Source organism: Mobula hypostoma, chromosome 22 (assembly GCF_963921235.1).
Source record: "Mobula hypostoma chromosome 22, sMobHyp1.1, whole genome shotgun sequence".
Classification (NCBI taxonomy): domain Eukaryota; kingdom Metazoa; phylum Chordata; class Chondrichthyes; order Myliobatiformes; family Myliobatidae; genus Mobula; species Mobula hypostoma.
The window spans coordinates 34367501-34382993 of NC_086118.1; the positions used below are offsets into that span (position 1 = coordinate 34367501).

Below are 15493 nucleotides of genomic sequence, written 5' to 3' on the forward strand. Positions count from 1 at the left end.
GGTTAATGTAACACATCTGTCACACCTCACCTTTTAGTTTGGTTGTGTTTCGCCCAGTTTGGTTCCTCCTCCTCCTTTTGTGCACACCTGTCAGGAAGTTGCAATATTGCCACCTACTGTAATACCATATAAAGGGAGCCATGACAGGGATCAGATCCTACCTCTCAAACCGGTTTTAATTCCATAGTTATGTTCACCTCCCCATTTTGCACATCACAATTCCCCCCTGCAAGAAGTGTCAACATGTCCCACTCGTTGACACTTTAGAACACTGCAATGGATCATGCACTCTAACAGAATAACTAATACAGCCTGAATAAACTTTTGACGGTAGCAATTCCTCAGAAAAATGCAACAGAACAGACTAGCACATTTTCCCTTCTTTCCAAGTCTACCTTACCCCTACTCAGATTGTCCCTATTATCTTCTCTAGATACACACCGAGTTTCACCAGAAATAACATCCCAAACCTTCATTTCTGCCCCTACCAATGTACTAACAATTTTACTGTCATCCAGAGTCTTCATTCTCAATATTTTCTCCTGTTCTTTTACATCGGTACTTGTAATCAACACCCTACCTTTGCTAAGACATATTGCGGACTTTATGAAAATTCTGCTGAGTAGCCTTCGTCAAGTGAAACAGATGAAGATGTTTATGAGAATTAGATATAAATGTAATCATTTCTATGAAGTTGATATCATCTTCCACCACAGTCCTAATGTCTTTCACGGCAACCCTCCTCATCTGAACTCATTTCTCCCCCATCCCCGACTCAGTTTCCTTTTATTTCTTACCAAATTCCATTCCATACCATCACTTAACTCCCTATCTGAACTTCCCGCCATAGGTTCCCCTCAGTCACATTACAGGGGGTGTAACTGCCAGCGGTCTCTTCCAGCCAAAACATCCACCTCAGAGTCCTCCAACCTTACGCTATTCCAAAAATCTTGCCCTTCCCTCATCACGTTTCCCAGTTTGATTCCTTCTACACGCATTTCCTTTCTGGCTGATCAGTTTAGTTCATTCATTTAATTATGTCATTGATTATTTTTCTAAATAATTTTTTTTGGAAAATGAATGTTTGGAAATCTAAAATTTGCTCTTTTCTATTGACACACTAATGCAGAAGACAAAAACTAAACACTGAAAACAAAGTTTATATAAAAAATCTAGGGTCCATACGACCTTTGCACAGTGCTGTATCTCTTCCCACTTTCAGAGTGAATGTATCTTCCAAGATCTCCAGAATAAATGTCCAAAATGATTCACATCTGACTTTACTCTGCATTCTAGTGTTAATTTTTTAAATCACAGATGTACTACCAATGTCAAAGTTTTAAATTACCTGTCTTTTGATCAACGTAGAGCTTTAAAACAAAATAGAAAAATATCAATTTCTTGAAGTCTGAAGAGCAGAGTATAAAACATATTGCTGTATGTACAGTGTGAAAAAATATGTTTGTCTGGTCACAGTTTATGTTTCCAGAAGTTGGTATGGAGATTACCTGTTTGCACTTTTTTAGCGATTGGTTTTGCTGAACTTCATGCAGTGGAGTATAGACTGCGTGAGATGATTGTGCTATCATTATGCTTGAGCATTGATGAACTCAAGAGGCAGTTCTGAGGCTGTACTACTGACTAGTGAACCATTAGCTGACTGTGCAATTAGTAAGTTCGGGTGAACACTACTATAATTTTCCAATCACTGCTGGTTGAAAACTTTGAGTGTTGTACATTTGGAGTCCTGATTGGTCCTGATAGTAAGAGTATTTCTCTGCCAGCTGTGCAGACTCTTTAAAATCACCTCACTTTGGTATCATTATCATTATTCATAACCTTAACCATTGAGGCATAATAGCAGGTGATGAAAGAAGCATGAGCAATAATGAGACCAATTGAAATCCTAATCTTAAAAGTAGGCATGTGAAATGACCTGATAGCAGGTTTAGTGCTGTCTGTGCAGTAGACACATTGTGTAAAGGAACCTATTATATACATATGCAAGCCAACAGCATCTATAATTTCTGTGTTCTTCATATGACAGTTAAATACTTTGGCTTTGTAATTAAGCATTTTGATTTAGTTTTGGAAAATAGAAAGCCCAGTGTTCCTTCTGCTATTTTACCACTATAACATATTTGATTAGTGCATGGAAGTGAACAAATTGGAAATAACTTTGATTACCTACCCTTGAGTTGATGTTTCTTTACATTTAGCTTGTTTGTTAATATAGAACTTTTTTCCTTCAGTCTCCTGGGTGGATAACTTGTTTTCATGAAAGATGAATTAACTTTAAAAATTAAATAACTGTATACCAAAAATGAATGATGTGATGTGATATCTAAAATAATTACAGCTATGTTATACTTACACAGATGTGTTAAATACAAAGAAGGAACAGATGGTCTTATCTCCAGCTAATTGTTAAATGTTTGAACCAGTTAAATTGGCTTAAGGAGGACACACCTGGTTCAGCAAGGTTACAGCCCATCTCTTTAATTAGTCATTGAAGATAGCAGTTGTCTTGGGGACTGAGATATTTCTTTTATATACTGAGATACTACAGGCAATCATTCAGGTCCATGACAAATAGAATGGTCTTGGCTGGGTAGACACCAGGTTTGTGTTTATACTTGGCACAGTTTTAACTATTTAAACTTTCATGGACTTGGTGTCTCAATACTAGTTATTATCCATCTTAATGGCATCTTAACCAAGCTTGGATATTTTATACTTGGTCTCTTCATTCAAGCCAGTGTTTTAGGTTGCAAGTAGCTGAGACTCGGGTGCTGACTCTTGTTCTACAAGATTACTGCTCACTTATTTCGCTTGATCTTGTGAATGACAGCAGCAGATGGTGAAGAGTAGCAGCCATTATTATTTTTCACTTATTCACAAAGGATGCAGTCAGGAATGTTGAAGGAAATGCTAGGTAATAACTATGTGAGAGAAAAGAATAATTTTCCCATTCACTAATAGACAAGGAAATAATCACAAGCAGTAGCTTCTTCATCTTTTGTGATAAGGTGAAACTAAATATTTTCATCATAAGAATCCATTCCCAACCTGGGGTCCACAGAGCCCTTGCTTAATGGTATTGGTCCATGGCATAAAAAAGGTTGGGAACCCCTTATTTACAGGAATGTAGAATTTTTGAATTCCGTTTGCTGTTTCTGTGGATTAGCATAACAATCACCAATCTGGTTAAAGTGGATTTAGCTGTGACAGAAGAGCATGCTGGGAATTGTAGGAAAATTAAGAGAATTTTTGGTCCTCAGTGCTTGTAGATGTTCTATAATCTGCTTTTAACAGTGTTTTAGCACATACATGCAAATTGATTTTCTGAATAAGAAAACTTTTGAGTAGAAATGGCTTGAGTATAATTATGTTGCATACAGATGATTGCTCATCATTTACATTGATTCTACACATACTAAAAATGAACAGACGATAGCAGCATAACTTAATCAATAGAACTTCTATAAGAACTCAACAATTTTCTTGATTAGAACTGTATATTGGAATTGATTTCTTATATACAAACTTGCAAATGGAGCTATAGCAAGATTTAGCCACACAATCGTGAGTGTATAGGGAATATAATAATAAAGGGTTGAGGTTACAGCCTTGCAGGACACTGGTGTGAAGGATAAAATCATGGAGGAGGTATTGTTCTCTATCCTTACTGATTTCTGTCCATTGATTAGGAAGTCAGGGATTCAGTTGCAGAAGTAGGTGCAGAGTCATAGGGCTATGGGTTTGAGGGTGAGTCAAGAATTATAGCACTGCAGACAGAGCTGTAATCAATAAGTAGGAGTCTGATGTAGGTGTCTTTGCTATCCAGATGAAAATGGTCTTAAAATTATGCAACATTTAAATAAACTGTATAGCTTCTTGACTTTTAGATGATTAACCTTTATATTTTGGTTAGAATAAATTGCACACCATTAAACATCCTGTGCATTTCTTCCTTTCATCACCAGTGCACATTGGCAACAGTGTGCACCATCTACATAAGTGTACTGTGTTTACTCACCCTGTCCATCGCCAAAAACATCTCCCACCTGCAACTTCTACCACCAAGGCCAAGTATTGTATGTGGAAACACTACCATATGCAGATTCATTCATCACGGAACACCCTGAAGGTATACTTTTATCATCACTAGGTCCAAATCCGAAAACTCCCAACTTACCGAAAGGACTATACCAAACTACCCACCCACCAATAACGGATCTTCACCAAAAGGAAGGCAGGAGCTCGAGAATGTGGCAATAATTAACGGCTTTGCCAATAATGTGCAGATTCCAAAACACCATTAAACATTGCAATCCACCTATTTCTTCTCAAAAGAACAATGGAATATATTTAAAGAGCAAGATGACTTTAGACTTTCAAAGTGAAATAACTTGGCATCAATCTCAGTCTTTCTAATCTATAGAACATAATTTGGTGACTTTAAGAGAAACATGGTCAAATTGCTAACTGTGGTGAAAATCGTATGTCTTTCATAAAAGACAGATCATTACATAGAGTACTGCTGGTAAAAAAAAAAATACATATACAGAGATTTACAGAATTCCTTCTTGCTAATCTATGGGTCTCAATATTTCTCAGGTGTCCAAGTTACATTTACAAATTGTCAGGGATCAGAATTATCTTTTTCAGTTATGTGTACGGGATTATACATATTTTTTTAAAAAAAACATTTTATCACTTCAGACTTGTGTGCTTTACTTCCCATTTAAATTCCTAGTTTGGCGTTTCGGCAAAAGAATTTAACATCAAGGCAGATGCGGAAAAATATTTTTAAGAGCTTTGTTGTATTAAGAGTGATGTTGATCCATCAAGTGAAAATCAGAGCTCGGTGCTAGCAAGTTACTTTAATGTTTGCAGATATTTGAAATTAATAAGTGAAATGTGCTATTGAGCAGTAATAAATTTCAATGTCTGTTTTGTAAATCCAGGGAACAAAATGTATTTTCAACTTGTGTCGTGGCTGTTGTAAGAAGAAAGCGTTCAAAGAAATGGCTGACTGTGCAGGTCAGTAAACTCTAAAGATTGTATAATCAATTAAATCCTAGTATATGAATTAAACACAGAATGCTGGAAAGATTCATCAAATCGGGCAGGATCTGTGGAGAGAGAGAGAAATTGAGATCATGCTGGAAACCTCTTTCACCTCCTACCCCCCCATAGAAGTTGCAGTCATTCACTTTTTAAATCTTTTTCTGTTTTGAATTTGATTACAGCTCTTTAAACAGCGACATAGCGAAATCCCACAGAGTAACTTTTATCAACCAAAAACTACTGTTTGCTAACCAGCAAGTTGTTAATTGGCTTCATAGTTGGGCAACAGGAGGACATTGACCCACACAGATCAAGGTCCTGAAGGTATAGTAGTGGTGTACTTGGCCGTTATAAAGGACATGCGTCTGGCACCTGAGCTCTGTTTGCTTCAGCCATTTGTCCTAGTGTTTAATATTTTAACAGCTAGTTAGCCATGAGAAATGTGTATCCTTATGAGAGTACCTCTTCCTCTTCTTTAATCCCTTCTTAAAATCCACACTTCACTAAGCTTTTAATTGCTTTGGTCTTGCCCTTTTTCTAATTACTTTTCTAAAACCCATTGCAATGTTTGCATACGTCACTGGTGCATCATAGATCCAAAGTTTTGATCATATTAGAAACAGATACTCACCTTCGTGTTACAAATTACAGTGAGACCAGAATGAGACACAGCTGAGGTATTGATTGCTTCATCAGCTTCAGACAGAATACAGCTTTTTAATGAATTGTTGTTTGGTTTATTGGTAGGACATGGATTACTCTTCAAAACTAAACATGAGAAGAGATTGAAATGGAAACTAATGGAAGAGGGAATACTGGAAAATGGAGACAGAATTCATGAACATTTGGGTTCCTGAAGAAATTGTCCATCCCATTAAATTTTAATGGATATTTGGTTTGTTGCGCACACGCACACTTAAATGTATTTATGCACAGGGCTCAAGGTTAAGTTTTCTTTTACCATTCAAGTATTAATTTTGAACTATGCTAAGAAGCATTCCGGTCAACTAACTGTATTAATCTTGTGATATTTGCACAGTATTCCCATGTCCCATTTGACTTTTAATTTTGGTTTCCCGGTTCCCTCTCTGATTTTAATACTTAGCTGTCAAGCAAATGAAAGAGAACATTTGTCAGTATCCATTGAAGCCATCAACAAAATTATGCCTTCAGTAATTATTTTAAATGCCTATCATTCTTTTGTCCTTAGAGAGTAACAATCCAAAGGGAAAGTTAAATAATCCATAGCTAATAAAATGGTCTCCAATCTGCTAACTTACCATGAATTTCCAGAACCGCAGATATCTACCAGATGTCAGCTAATCATTCTTAATCTTTTAAAGACATTTACAGGAAGGAAGCTTCCAGTGTATAAATTTTATCTATGGTAGTTTGCAAAAGATGCTTAATTGGTCCAAGATATTTTAAAGTAAGTAGAACATTTTAATATTATCTTACATGACACTGCCCAAGGAGTTCATCAGCTTTGTGCACTGGTTTTGGAAATTGTTGTGACCTCTGCTATACTGAACACTTGAGACCCACTGTGCAAGGCTTGCTAATTCAAGAAAAACTTCCAAGAATGCAAACAAAAGTCTGATGGAAATGTATGCTTGAAGGTACTCTGTTTTTGTCTTTCACTGTTGTAATGTGATGCCCATTGGGCATTGCCATTGACAATAATTGAGCAAATATTTTATGACTGAGCTTCACAGATGAAATTCTTTTTCTTAAAATTGTGTGGTATCAAAGGAATGTATTTGCTTTCTTAAAATAAACGCATTGTATTAAATTAAGTTATTGCAATGGAAAAGAAAATAAATTGCTAAAAGCAACTACAATGTATTTCATAGGTGGTAGTTGGCTGAACATATAAATCTCAGAAATAACAATCTATGTGATGATAATAGATGCATCAATTTACCTTTTAAGGCTTTTTATTCTGATTTTTTATTTTTATTGCAAAACATTTGATTCATGACTGTATAGTGTGGCTGGTTATAGGATAAACATGAGCAGAGGTTCTCTGTGCTTGAAATGACTTCTGTGTAATACAATTTAATGCATGCAGGTCAAATGTTCTTGCCTGAGTTTTCTTCATAATCCTTTTGACCCTGAAGCTTCGAGTGCATCATCATTATTATGGAGGGATAAAGAAGAATCTTGTGGTTTCACTGCATTCATGTTATTATAGGCACTCTGATCGCTAGCCATAATTCACACAAGGATCTGCAATGATTTGTTTCTTGCCATTAAAATAACTAGCAACGTAAAAATCTACTGCTATTCAAGGTACAAACATGAGCTCACAGTATCCTAGAGGGTGAGATTGATCAATAGTAATGTTAAATGGGCTGTTAGTAAATTAAGAGAGGACTGGATTGAACCTCTACAAGCTTCCTCATTTGTGTCCAGCACATTTGGCCTTGCGTACCCTCAAAATGCATAGAGTCTTTACTATTCCTTGTCCTTTGAATCTGGGTAAATACATTTGAGCATGAAGCCTTTGAGGAATATTCAGAGATTTTATTAAGACTGGATGTCAAGTTTTATTTTTGCATAGGCATTCACTTACAGCTGAAATAAGGAAAGCATCATTTGCTGAATTAAGGAATTTCTAAAATCAAGTTTTAAACAATATTTTCAGTGCATGGTTTAAAGGAAACATTTTGTTAGATTGGCAGAACTGTTTAATGGTAAATTTGTAAAATTGGTGACTGTTAATATTTTCTTTGAAATTATTTAATAAAATTTCAATTTTATGTATAATTATTCCTTTCATAATGGTGTTTTTAATTTCTCTTGCAGTATATATTTGTGTGAAAGCTATTCCTTTTCCAAAAGGAATTTGTAATAACAGGGAATTTCAAATTGTTCAAGATAATCAAGCAAAACCAAGAATTTAGCAAAAGGAATATCTTGTCTGACTAATGTATTGGTGTTCCGTGAAGAATTGAAGAATGCACAATTAGGGCAACGTGTAGATCTAGTATACTTAGATTTCCAGAAGGCATTTGATAAAGTTGATCAAGTAAATTTGATTAAGCATTTGAAGGGTTTTGGCCCGAAACGTCGAGTGTACTTTTTTCTATAGATGCTGCCAGGCCTGCTGAGTTTCTCCAGCATTTTGTGTGTATTGCTCAGATTTCCAGCAGCTGCAGATGTTCTCTTGTTTGCCATATCAAATGTTATTATAATATTGTGGAAGATAAATTATTGACATGGACAGGAGATTGGATGTCTCACAGGAAATCATGAGCATAAATATTTCCTTTTTTAGAATGAACATCATCATACATGTAAAATCCAAGCTTCTCATTCTACTTTTAAGCTTAATGCTCTTTATTTTCTTTAATTTAGCTATTTTTACTTAAACTTTGTAATCAGTATATAAATCGAAAAGCAAACTGAGTGAAGGTAAATAGAGGTGACATGTAGAACAGTGAATTCTCCTTAACTTCCCTTGGCAATTGGTGGTTTCTGGTATCTGGCTGTGAAATTTTCTACTTGTATTAAGTTTGGAAGAGAAATTAATAAAAATATTTGTTTAAAGAAGAGCAGATGAAGAGCAAAATCCAGTGAATCATCCTGTGCCTTTCTGCAGCTGCAGGGCACAGCAGTTTAGACCTCAGATCCTGCTCCTTACTGAAGAAGTTGTATCTTGAGCACTTCCACATGTCATCAGATTCAGTCACATTGTAAGTCTTGGCTATTGGAACTGTAAGCCAGTGTCCATATGGTAACTCCAGGGCCATTTTCATATATACATATCACAATGCCATCATGATACAGGTACTGATCAATCTATTGCACAATTCAGGGGTTTTATCTTTTTATTACATTTATCCAGTGGCAAAGGCAAAAATGTTTAATATAATAGTCACTATCGTTAGATACCGCCACAAGACATAGGAGCAGAATTGGCCACTCGGCCCATTGCTTCTGTTCTGCCATTCTATCATGGTTGATTTATTATCCCTCTCAACCCCATCCCCCTGCCTTCTCCCCATAACCTGTGATGCCATGACAAAGTAAGAACCTAGTAACCTTTGTTTTAAATATATTTAATGATTTGGCCTCTACAGCCATCTGTGGCAACGAATTCCACAGATTCACCACCCTCTGGCTCAAGAAATTCCTGCTCATCTTTGTTCTAAATGGATGTCTCTCTATTCTGAGGCTCTGCACTCTGGTCCAACACACACCCACTATAGGAAACATCCTCTCCACGTCCACTCTGTCTCGGCCTTACACTATTTGATACATTTCAAAAAGATCCCCCCTCATTCTTCTAAACTCCAGTGAGTGCAGGCCCTGAACCATCAAATGCTGCTCATATGTTAACCCTCACATTTCCAGAATCATTCTCATGAGCCTTCTCTGGACCCTCTCCCATGCCAGCACATTTTTTTCTTAGATATGGGGCCCAAACCTGCTCCCGATTCTCCCAAGTGCAGTCTGACCAATGATGCCTTAGCATTACAGCCTTGTTCTTATATTCTAGTGCTCTCAAAATGAATCCTAACGTTGCATTTGCCTTCCTTACCACTGACTCAGACTGCAAGTTAACCTTCAGAGAATCCTGCACAAGGGATCCCAAGTCCCTTTGCTCCTCTGATTTCTGAATTTTCTTCTTGTTTATAAAATAGTCTGACTTTATTCCTTCTACTAAAGTGCATAACCATATACTTCCCTATACTATATTCTGTCTGCCACTTCATTGCCCATTCTCCCGATCTGTCCAAATCACTCTGAAGACTCCCTGCTTCCTCAACGCTACCTATCTTTGTATCGTCAGCAAGCTTGGCCACAAAGCCATCAAATTTGTTATCCAAATCATTGAGATATAACCTGAAAAGAAGTGGTCCTAAAAGGAAACCATGTTGACTTTGGCCTGTTTTATCATGCGCCTCCAAGTACCCCGAAACCACGTCATTAATAATGGACTCCAAATCCTCCCAACCACTGAAGTCAGGCTAACTAGCCTCTAAGTTCCTTTCTTCTGCCTCCTTTCCTTCTTAAAGAGTGAGGTGACATTTGCAATTTTCCAGTCCTCTGGAACCATACCAGAGTCTGTGATAATTATTAATTTCTCCACAGTCTTTTCTGCTACCTCTTTCAGAACCCTGTGGTGCAGTTCGTCTGGTTCAGGTAACTTATCTACCTTCAGACCATTCCACTTCCCAAGCACCTTCTCATTAGTCATAGCAACTACACTCACTTCTACCCTCTGACACTCTCGAATTTCTAGCATACTGCTAGTGTCTTCCACAGTGAAGAATGATGCAAAAAACTTTCTAAGTTTGTCCTCCATTACTACTTCTCCAGTGTCATTTTCTTGCCATCCAATATCTACTTTTGTTTCTTTTTCACTCTATAGATCTGAAAATACTTCTGGAATCTCCTCTGATATTTTTGGCTAGCTTACCTTCATTTTCTTTTCTTATGGTTTTTTTTTAGTTGTCTTCTGTTGGTTTTTAAAAGCTTCCCAATTCCTTAATTTAAAACTTTTTTGCTGTATTAAATGCCCTCTCTTTCACTTTTATACTGTTTTTGCATTCCCTTATCACCCACAGTTGCCTCACCCTCCTTTTAGAATACCTCTTCATCTTTGGGATGTGTCTGTCCCGCATCTTCCGAATTAAAGGCACAAATCTATTCTGGCTAATTATCAGCCCATCGGGATATTTTCAGTCCTCAGCATAGCGATGGGTAGTGTCATTCACTGTGCTATCATTGCACCATCTACTAATAACTTCCTCTGGTTTAATCCAATATGAGCATCCAACCCTTTACAAATGTAGTCCAAAAAGGAAATTCCAGGGTAAGATGAGTGTGACATTAAAATTGTTTTGGACTGAATGAAGAGTCTTGGTTAAATTATAGTCAGTGGCAATTGGAGAAAAAACTGTCTGTCCAATTCTATATTTATTTTCCTTTTGTCCTGCCTTAATGTACTTAGTATGAAATGGTCTGTCTGGTTGGCATGGAAACAAAAGCTTTTTACTGTAACATACATCAAAGTTGCTGGTGAACGCAGCAGGTCAGGCAGCATCTATGGGAAGAAGCGCAGTCGACGTTTCAGGCCGAGACCCTTCGTCAGGACTAACTGAAGGAAGAGTGAGTAAGGGATTTGAAAGCTGGAGGGGGAGGGGGAGATGCAAAATGATAGGAGAAGACAGGAGGGGGAGGGATAGAGCCGAGAGCTGGACAGGTGATAGGCAGAAGGGGATACGAGAGGATCATGGGACAGGAGGTCCGGGAAGAAAGACGGGGGGGGGGTGACCCAGAGGATGGGCAAGAGGTATATTCAGAGGGACAGAGGGAGAAAAAGGAGAGTGAGAGAAAGAATGTGTGCATTAAAAAGAGTAACAGATGGGGTACGAGGGCGAGGTGGGGCCTAGCGGAAGTTAGAGAAGTCAATGTTCATGCCATCAGGTTGGAGGCTACCCATACGGAATATAAGGTGTTGTTCCTCCAACCTGAGTGTGGCTTCATCTTTACAGGTGGTGTTTGCTTGAGCTGTATCATCTCAGCCCTAGGGTGCTGCTGCAGAAATACCTAGGTGTCGTGGGACCATCCATCACCTTTATGAATGAATCTTTCTTGATAAGAATTGGGATTTCTGCTGATTTTCCTCCGTTCATTTTTTTCACGGCTCTGGTGAGGGAAGCAGACTATGCTTCATATATTATAAATGTATAACAATGTTCAAGCTTGGGGTAAGAAGTGGTAGTTGACACCTACACCATGCTAGTCCCAGGCAGTAACCACCATGAGCAAGACCAAGTCCAAACATCACTTCCTGGAGCGAGAAACTTCCACCATCAATATCCTACTAGTCACCACCAATCAGCAATTTAACCAGATCGGCAGCATTGACACAGCGTCTCAAAGAACAACTCAGAGACTATGTATTCTGGTGTGAAAGGTAGTTTCCTCATCCCCCTGAAAGACAGAAGTCAAGAGGACAATCAATATTCTCCACTTGCCTAGAGACTTGTGGGTCCAATAGCACTCAAAAAGCTCTGCTTTTCAGGACAGAGCATGCGTGTTGAGTACTTTAATCTCCTCTTGATACATTCACTTTATTCACCTCTGGCACTCTGTGACTGCAGAGTATTCCTTCTAAAACTATACAGACGTAATCCACCAAGACTGTTTTGATTGCAATTTCACCCCCTCCCCAACCTCTCCCTAGAAAAATCACACAAAATGCTGGAGGAACTCAGCTGGCCAGGCAGCTTCTAAGGAAAAGAGTAAACAGTCGACATTTCATATGGAAACCCTTCCCAGTGCTGATGAAAAGTCTTGGCCTGAAATATCAACTGTTTACTGTTTTCTATTGATGCTGCCCGACCATTGAGTTCCTTCAGCATTCTGTGTGTATTGTTTGAATTTCCAGCATCTGCAGATTTTCTCTTGTCCGAGGTACATCAGAATGGTTAAGAGGGGAAAATGAAAGAAATCCGGGACAATTAAGCTGTGCTGAGGAAGATGTTTTTTGCCATTAAACTGCACAGGTACAGATGACTTTATTTATAAGGTAGACGGAGAACTTGTATCCTGTCAGTAAGAGACTGCCATATGAGTCTAGCTCCTTCAAATGTGTTTATGAAGAATAATGTAAAGCCATTAGTTTTGCTCAGCATTTGGCATGTTGTCCTCCATCATCCACTTCTTGCTTATTACTTACAGATGACAAAATTACAGTGCATGCAGTAAGTTTCAATTATATTGAAATCTCTGCTGGGGCAAAATAAAAGAACAGCTAATATGTCACGTAAAAATACTTACAGTATTTCTGTTGGCAATCCATGTAACTCTACTGTTGTTGTCTGTGCTCATTTTCTGCCCATGACTGCCTTTAAGACTACTGTTTGGCAAGCAGGCTCTCACTCATTTGATTTGTTTCTCAAAATACTGTAAGCTCTAGTCTATATAAGTGAATATAACACCCAGGAATTCTGTAAACCTGCTACGGATAAATGATTTACAGCCCTTTCATTTGTCGTAAATCATGAGACAAATGGAATAGGTCTCACAAGCTATTTTGGTAAAAACTTGCTAATGAAGTTAGTCTCCCTAACAGTTTGAAAGTAACATCCAGAATAATTTGTGAAAGTAAATCAGTTCTCTTTAAGGCCGTGTCAGAAAATGAAAGAAATAAATATGCATTTGTTATAATATCTTTCCCACTCTCTCCACTTTCTGCAGGGATCTCAGGGATCTGTGATTCTCTTATCCATTCATCCCTCCCCACTAATTTCCCCCCTGGCACATACCCCTGCGAGCGACAGCAATGCTACACCTGCCTATTCATATCCTCCTTTACCTTCATTCAGAGCCTCTAACAGTATTCCAAGTGAGGCAACAATTCACAAGACATGAGACCTGATGTAAATTGGGGGACCATTTTACTGAGCACCTCCACTCCATCCATCAAAAGCTTAATTTCCCGGTGGGCAACCATTTTAATTCCTATTCCCATTCCCATTCTGACAGGTGGTTCCATGGCCTCCTCTTTTGCTATGATGAGGCCACTATCAGAGTGGAGGAGCAACGCCTGATACTTCTCTAACTTCCGTTAATGCCCCACCTCCCCCTCATACCCCATCCGTTATTGCACATCCTCTGGGCTCCCCCCCCCTTTCTTTCTCCCTGGGCCTCCTGTCCCATGATCCTCTCACATCCCTTTTGCCAATCAACTGTCCAGCTCTTGGCTCCATCCCTCCCCCTCCTGTCTTCTCCTATTATTTCGGATCTCCCCCTCTCCCTCCCACTTTCAAAGCTCTTACTAGCCCTTCTTTCAGTTAGTCCTGGCGAAGGGTCTCGGCCCGAAACGTTGACTGTACCTCTTCCTATAGATACTGCCTGGCCTGCTGCGTTCACCAGCAACTTTTATGTGTGTTACCTGATATTCCATCTAAGTATCCTCCAATGTGATGGCATGAACATTGAGTTTTCCTTCCGATAATTTTTCCCCTTCCATTTCCCTCTTCTATTCCCTGCTATGGCTTCTTACATCTTCTCCTAACCTGCTTATCACCTCCCCCAGTGACCCTTGTTCTTCCCCTTCTCCCATGATCCACTCACGTCCCCTATCAAATTCCTTCTTCCCCCACCCTTTACCTTTCCCATCCACCTGACTTCACCTGTCACCTTCTAGTCCTTTTTCCCTCCCTTCACCTTTTTATTTTCTTCCTTTACAGACTGAAGAAGGGTCTCGACCTGAAACATTGACTGCCTATTTCCATAGATGTTGCTTGACCTGCTGAGTTCCTCCAGTATTTTGTGTGTGTTGCATGACTTTCACAAAGTCAGGATATCAATAAGCATTTTGCAGTCAGCCAGGTAAAATTGAAGGGTATTATAATTGTTTTGTAGGAAACACAGGAGCTGAGCATGTGAACACACTTACAAATGCTGATCACATAGTTACCTAGCTTATAGGTGATAGAGCAATGAATATCGGCCATGACACTACTGCTCCTCTTCAGAATTGCACTTTGGGGTCTTCTACATCCAACTGAAATATCAGTTTATCGTCTCAGCTGAAAAGCAGCATCTGAACAGTGAGGCACTTACTCAGTGTCAGCCTAGTTCTGAGTTGAAATTTACATGAAATTCAGAGATAAGAATGCTCGCCAATGTTCCATAGTTGACATTGCATGGATTCTAGGTCAGGTTTAAGACATTACCCTTGAGCACTGCGTGCTCACTAACATCACATCACAAAATATTTCAAACTGAAACTTGTCAATCAGCAAGCCAACCAGAAGTTGTCATGCGATGCAGCATGACTGGAGATCTGGATAGACTGACATCCAGAGGAATTCCTAATTTTCTCACCTGTTCCAGTAGCATTAGGAAATTTGGGCATTTATTTGTAACCTAGAATTTATGCAATGAATTTAAAGTCTGTATCCTGTTGTGGAAATCTATCACATCTCTTGTGGATTTGCTCATTTACAGTGATCTAAAAGCATATCATGGCACCTCCTGAGCAATGAAATAATGATACTGGGGTTTTATGTGAGATTATTTTATGATCATTTAGAATTTGATTTTGGTTGGTCAAGTTCAACTTCAGTAAATCTCTTGTATAAATCAATAAAGAACTGTTTCAGATTAAGATAAAGATAATACCTAAGCATATAAAGGTCCTAAAAATACAGATTAAAAGAAAGCACTTTATGAATATTATTGGAATTTTCAGGAGGAAATTCTAACAAAACACTTCAAGATATGAAATAAGGATGATATGCCACCCAAGTGAACATTTAAAGACTTTGTTATTGTGTTAAGAAGTTTTCCAGCAATGTAGCCTATGCTCTTCAATGTTTTTTATATACCTGTACATTTTCAAGTTATGGTTTCAGCACCACCAAAAGAGGCCAGATCCATAAAAGCCTGAAAT

The 15493-nt window shown here is 38.4% G+C and overlaps 1 protein-coding gene across 2 annotated transcripts in view; it reads left to right on the forward strand.

Annotated features, from left to right (window-relative positions):
• dus1l (dihydrouridine synthase 1-like (S. cerevisiae)) overlaps positions 1 to 7836 on the forward strand; it is a 62739-nt gene extending 54903 nt beyond the window's left edge. For both annotated transcript variants that reach the window (XM_063074426.1, XM_063074427.1), the window contains 2 exons: positions 4971 to 5046; positions 5821 to 7836. In XM_063074426.1, the coding sequence (XP_062930496.1) occupies positions 4971 to 5046; positions 5821 to 5930 (186 nt within the window). In that variant the 3' untranslated portion in view covers positions 5931 to 7836. The remainder of the gene's footprint in view (positions 1 to 4970; positions 5047 to 5820) is intronic.
• Positions 7837 to 15493: the final 7657 nt, after the last annotated feature.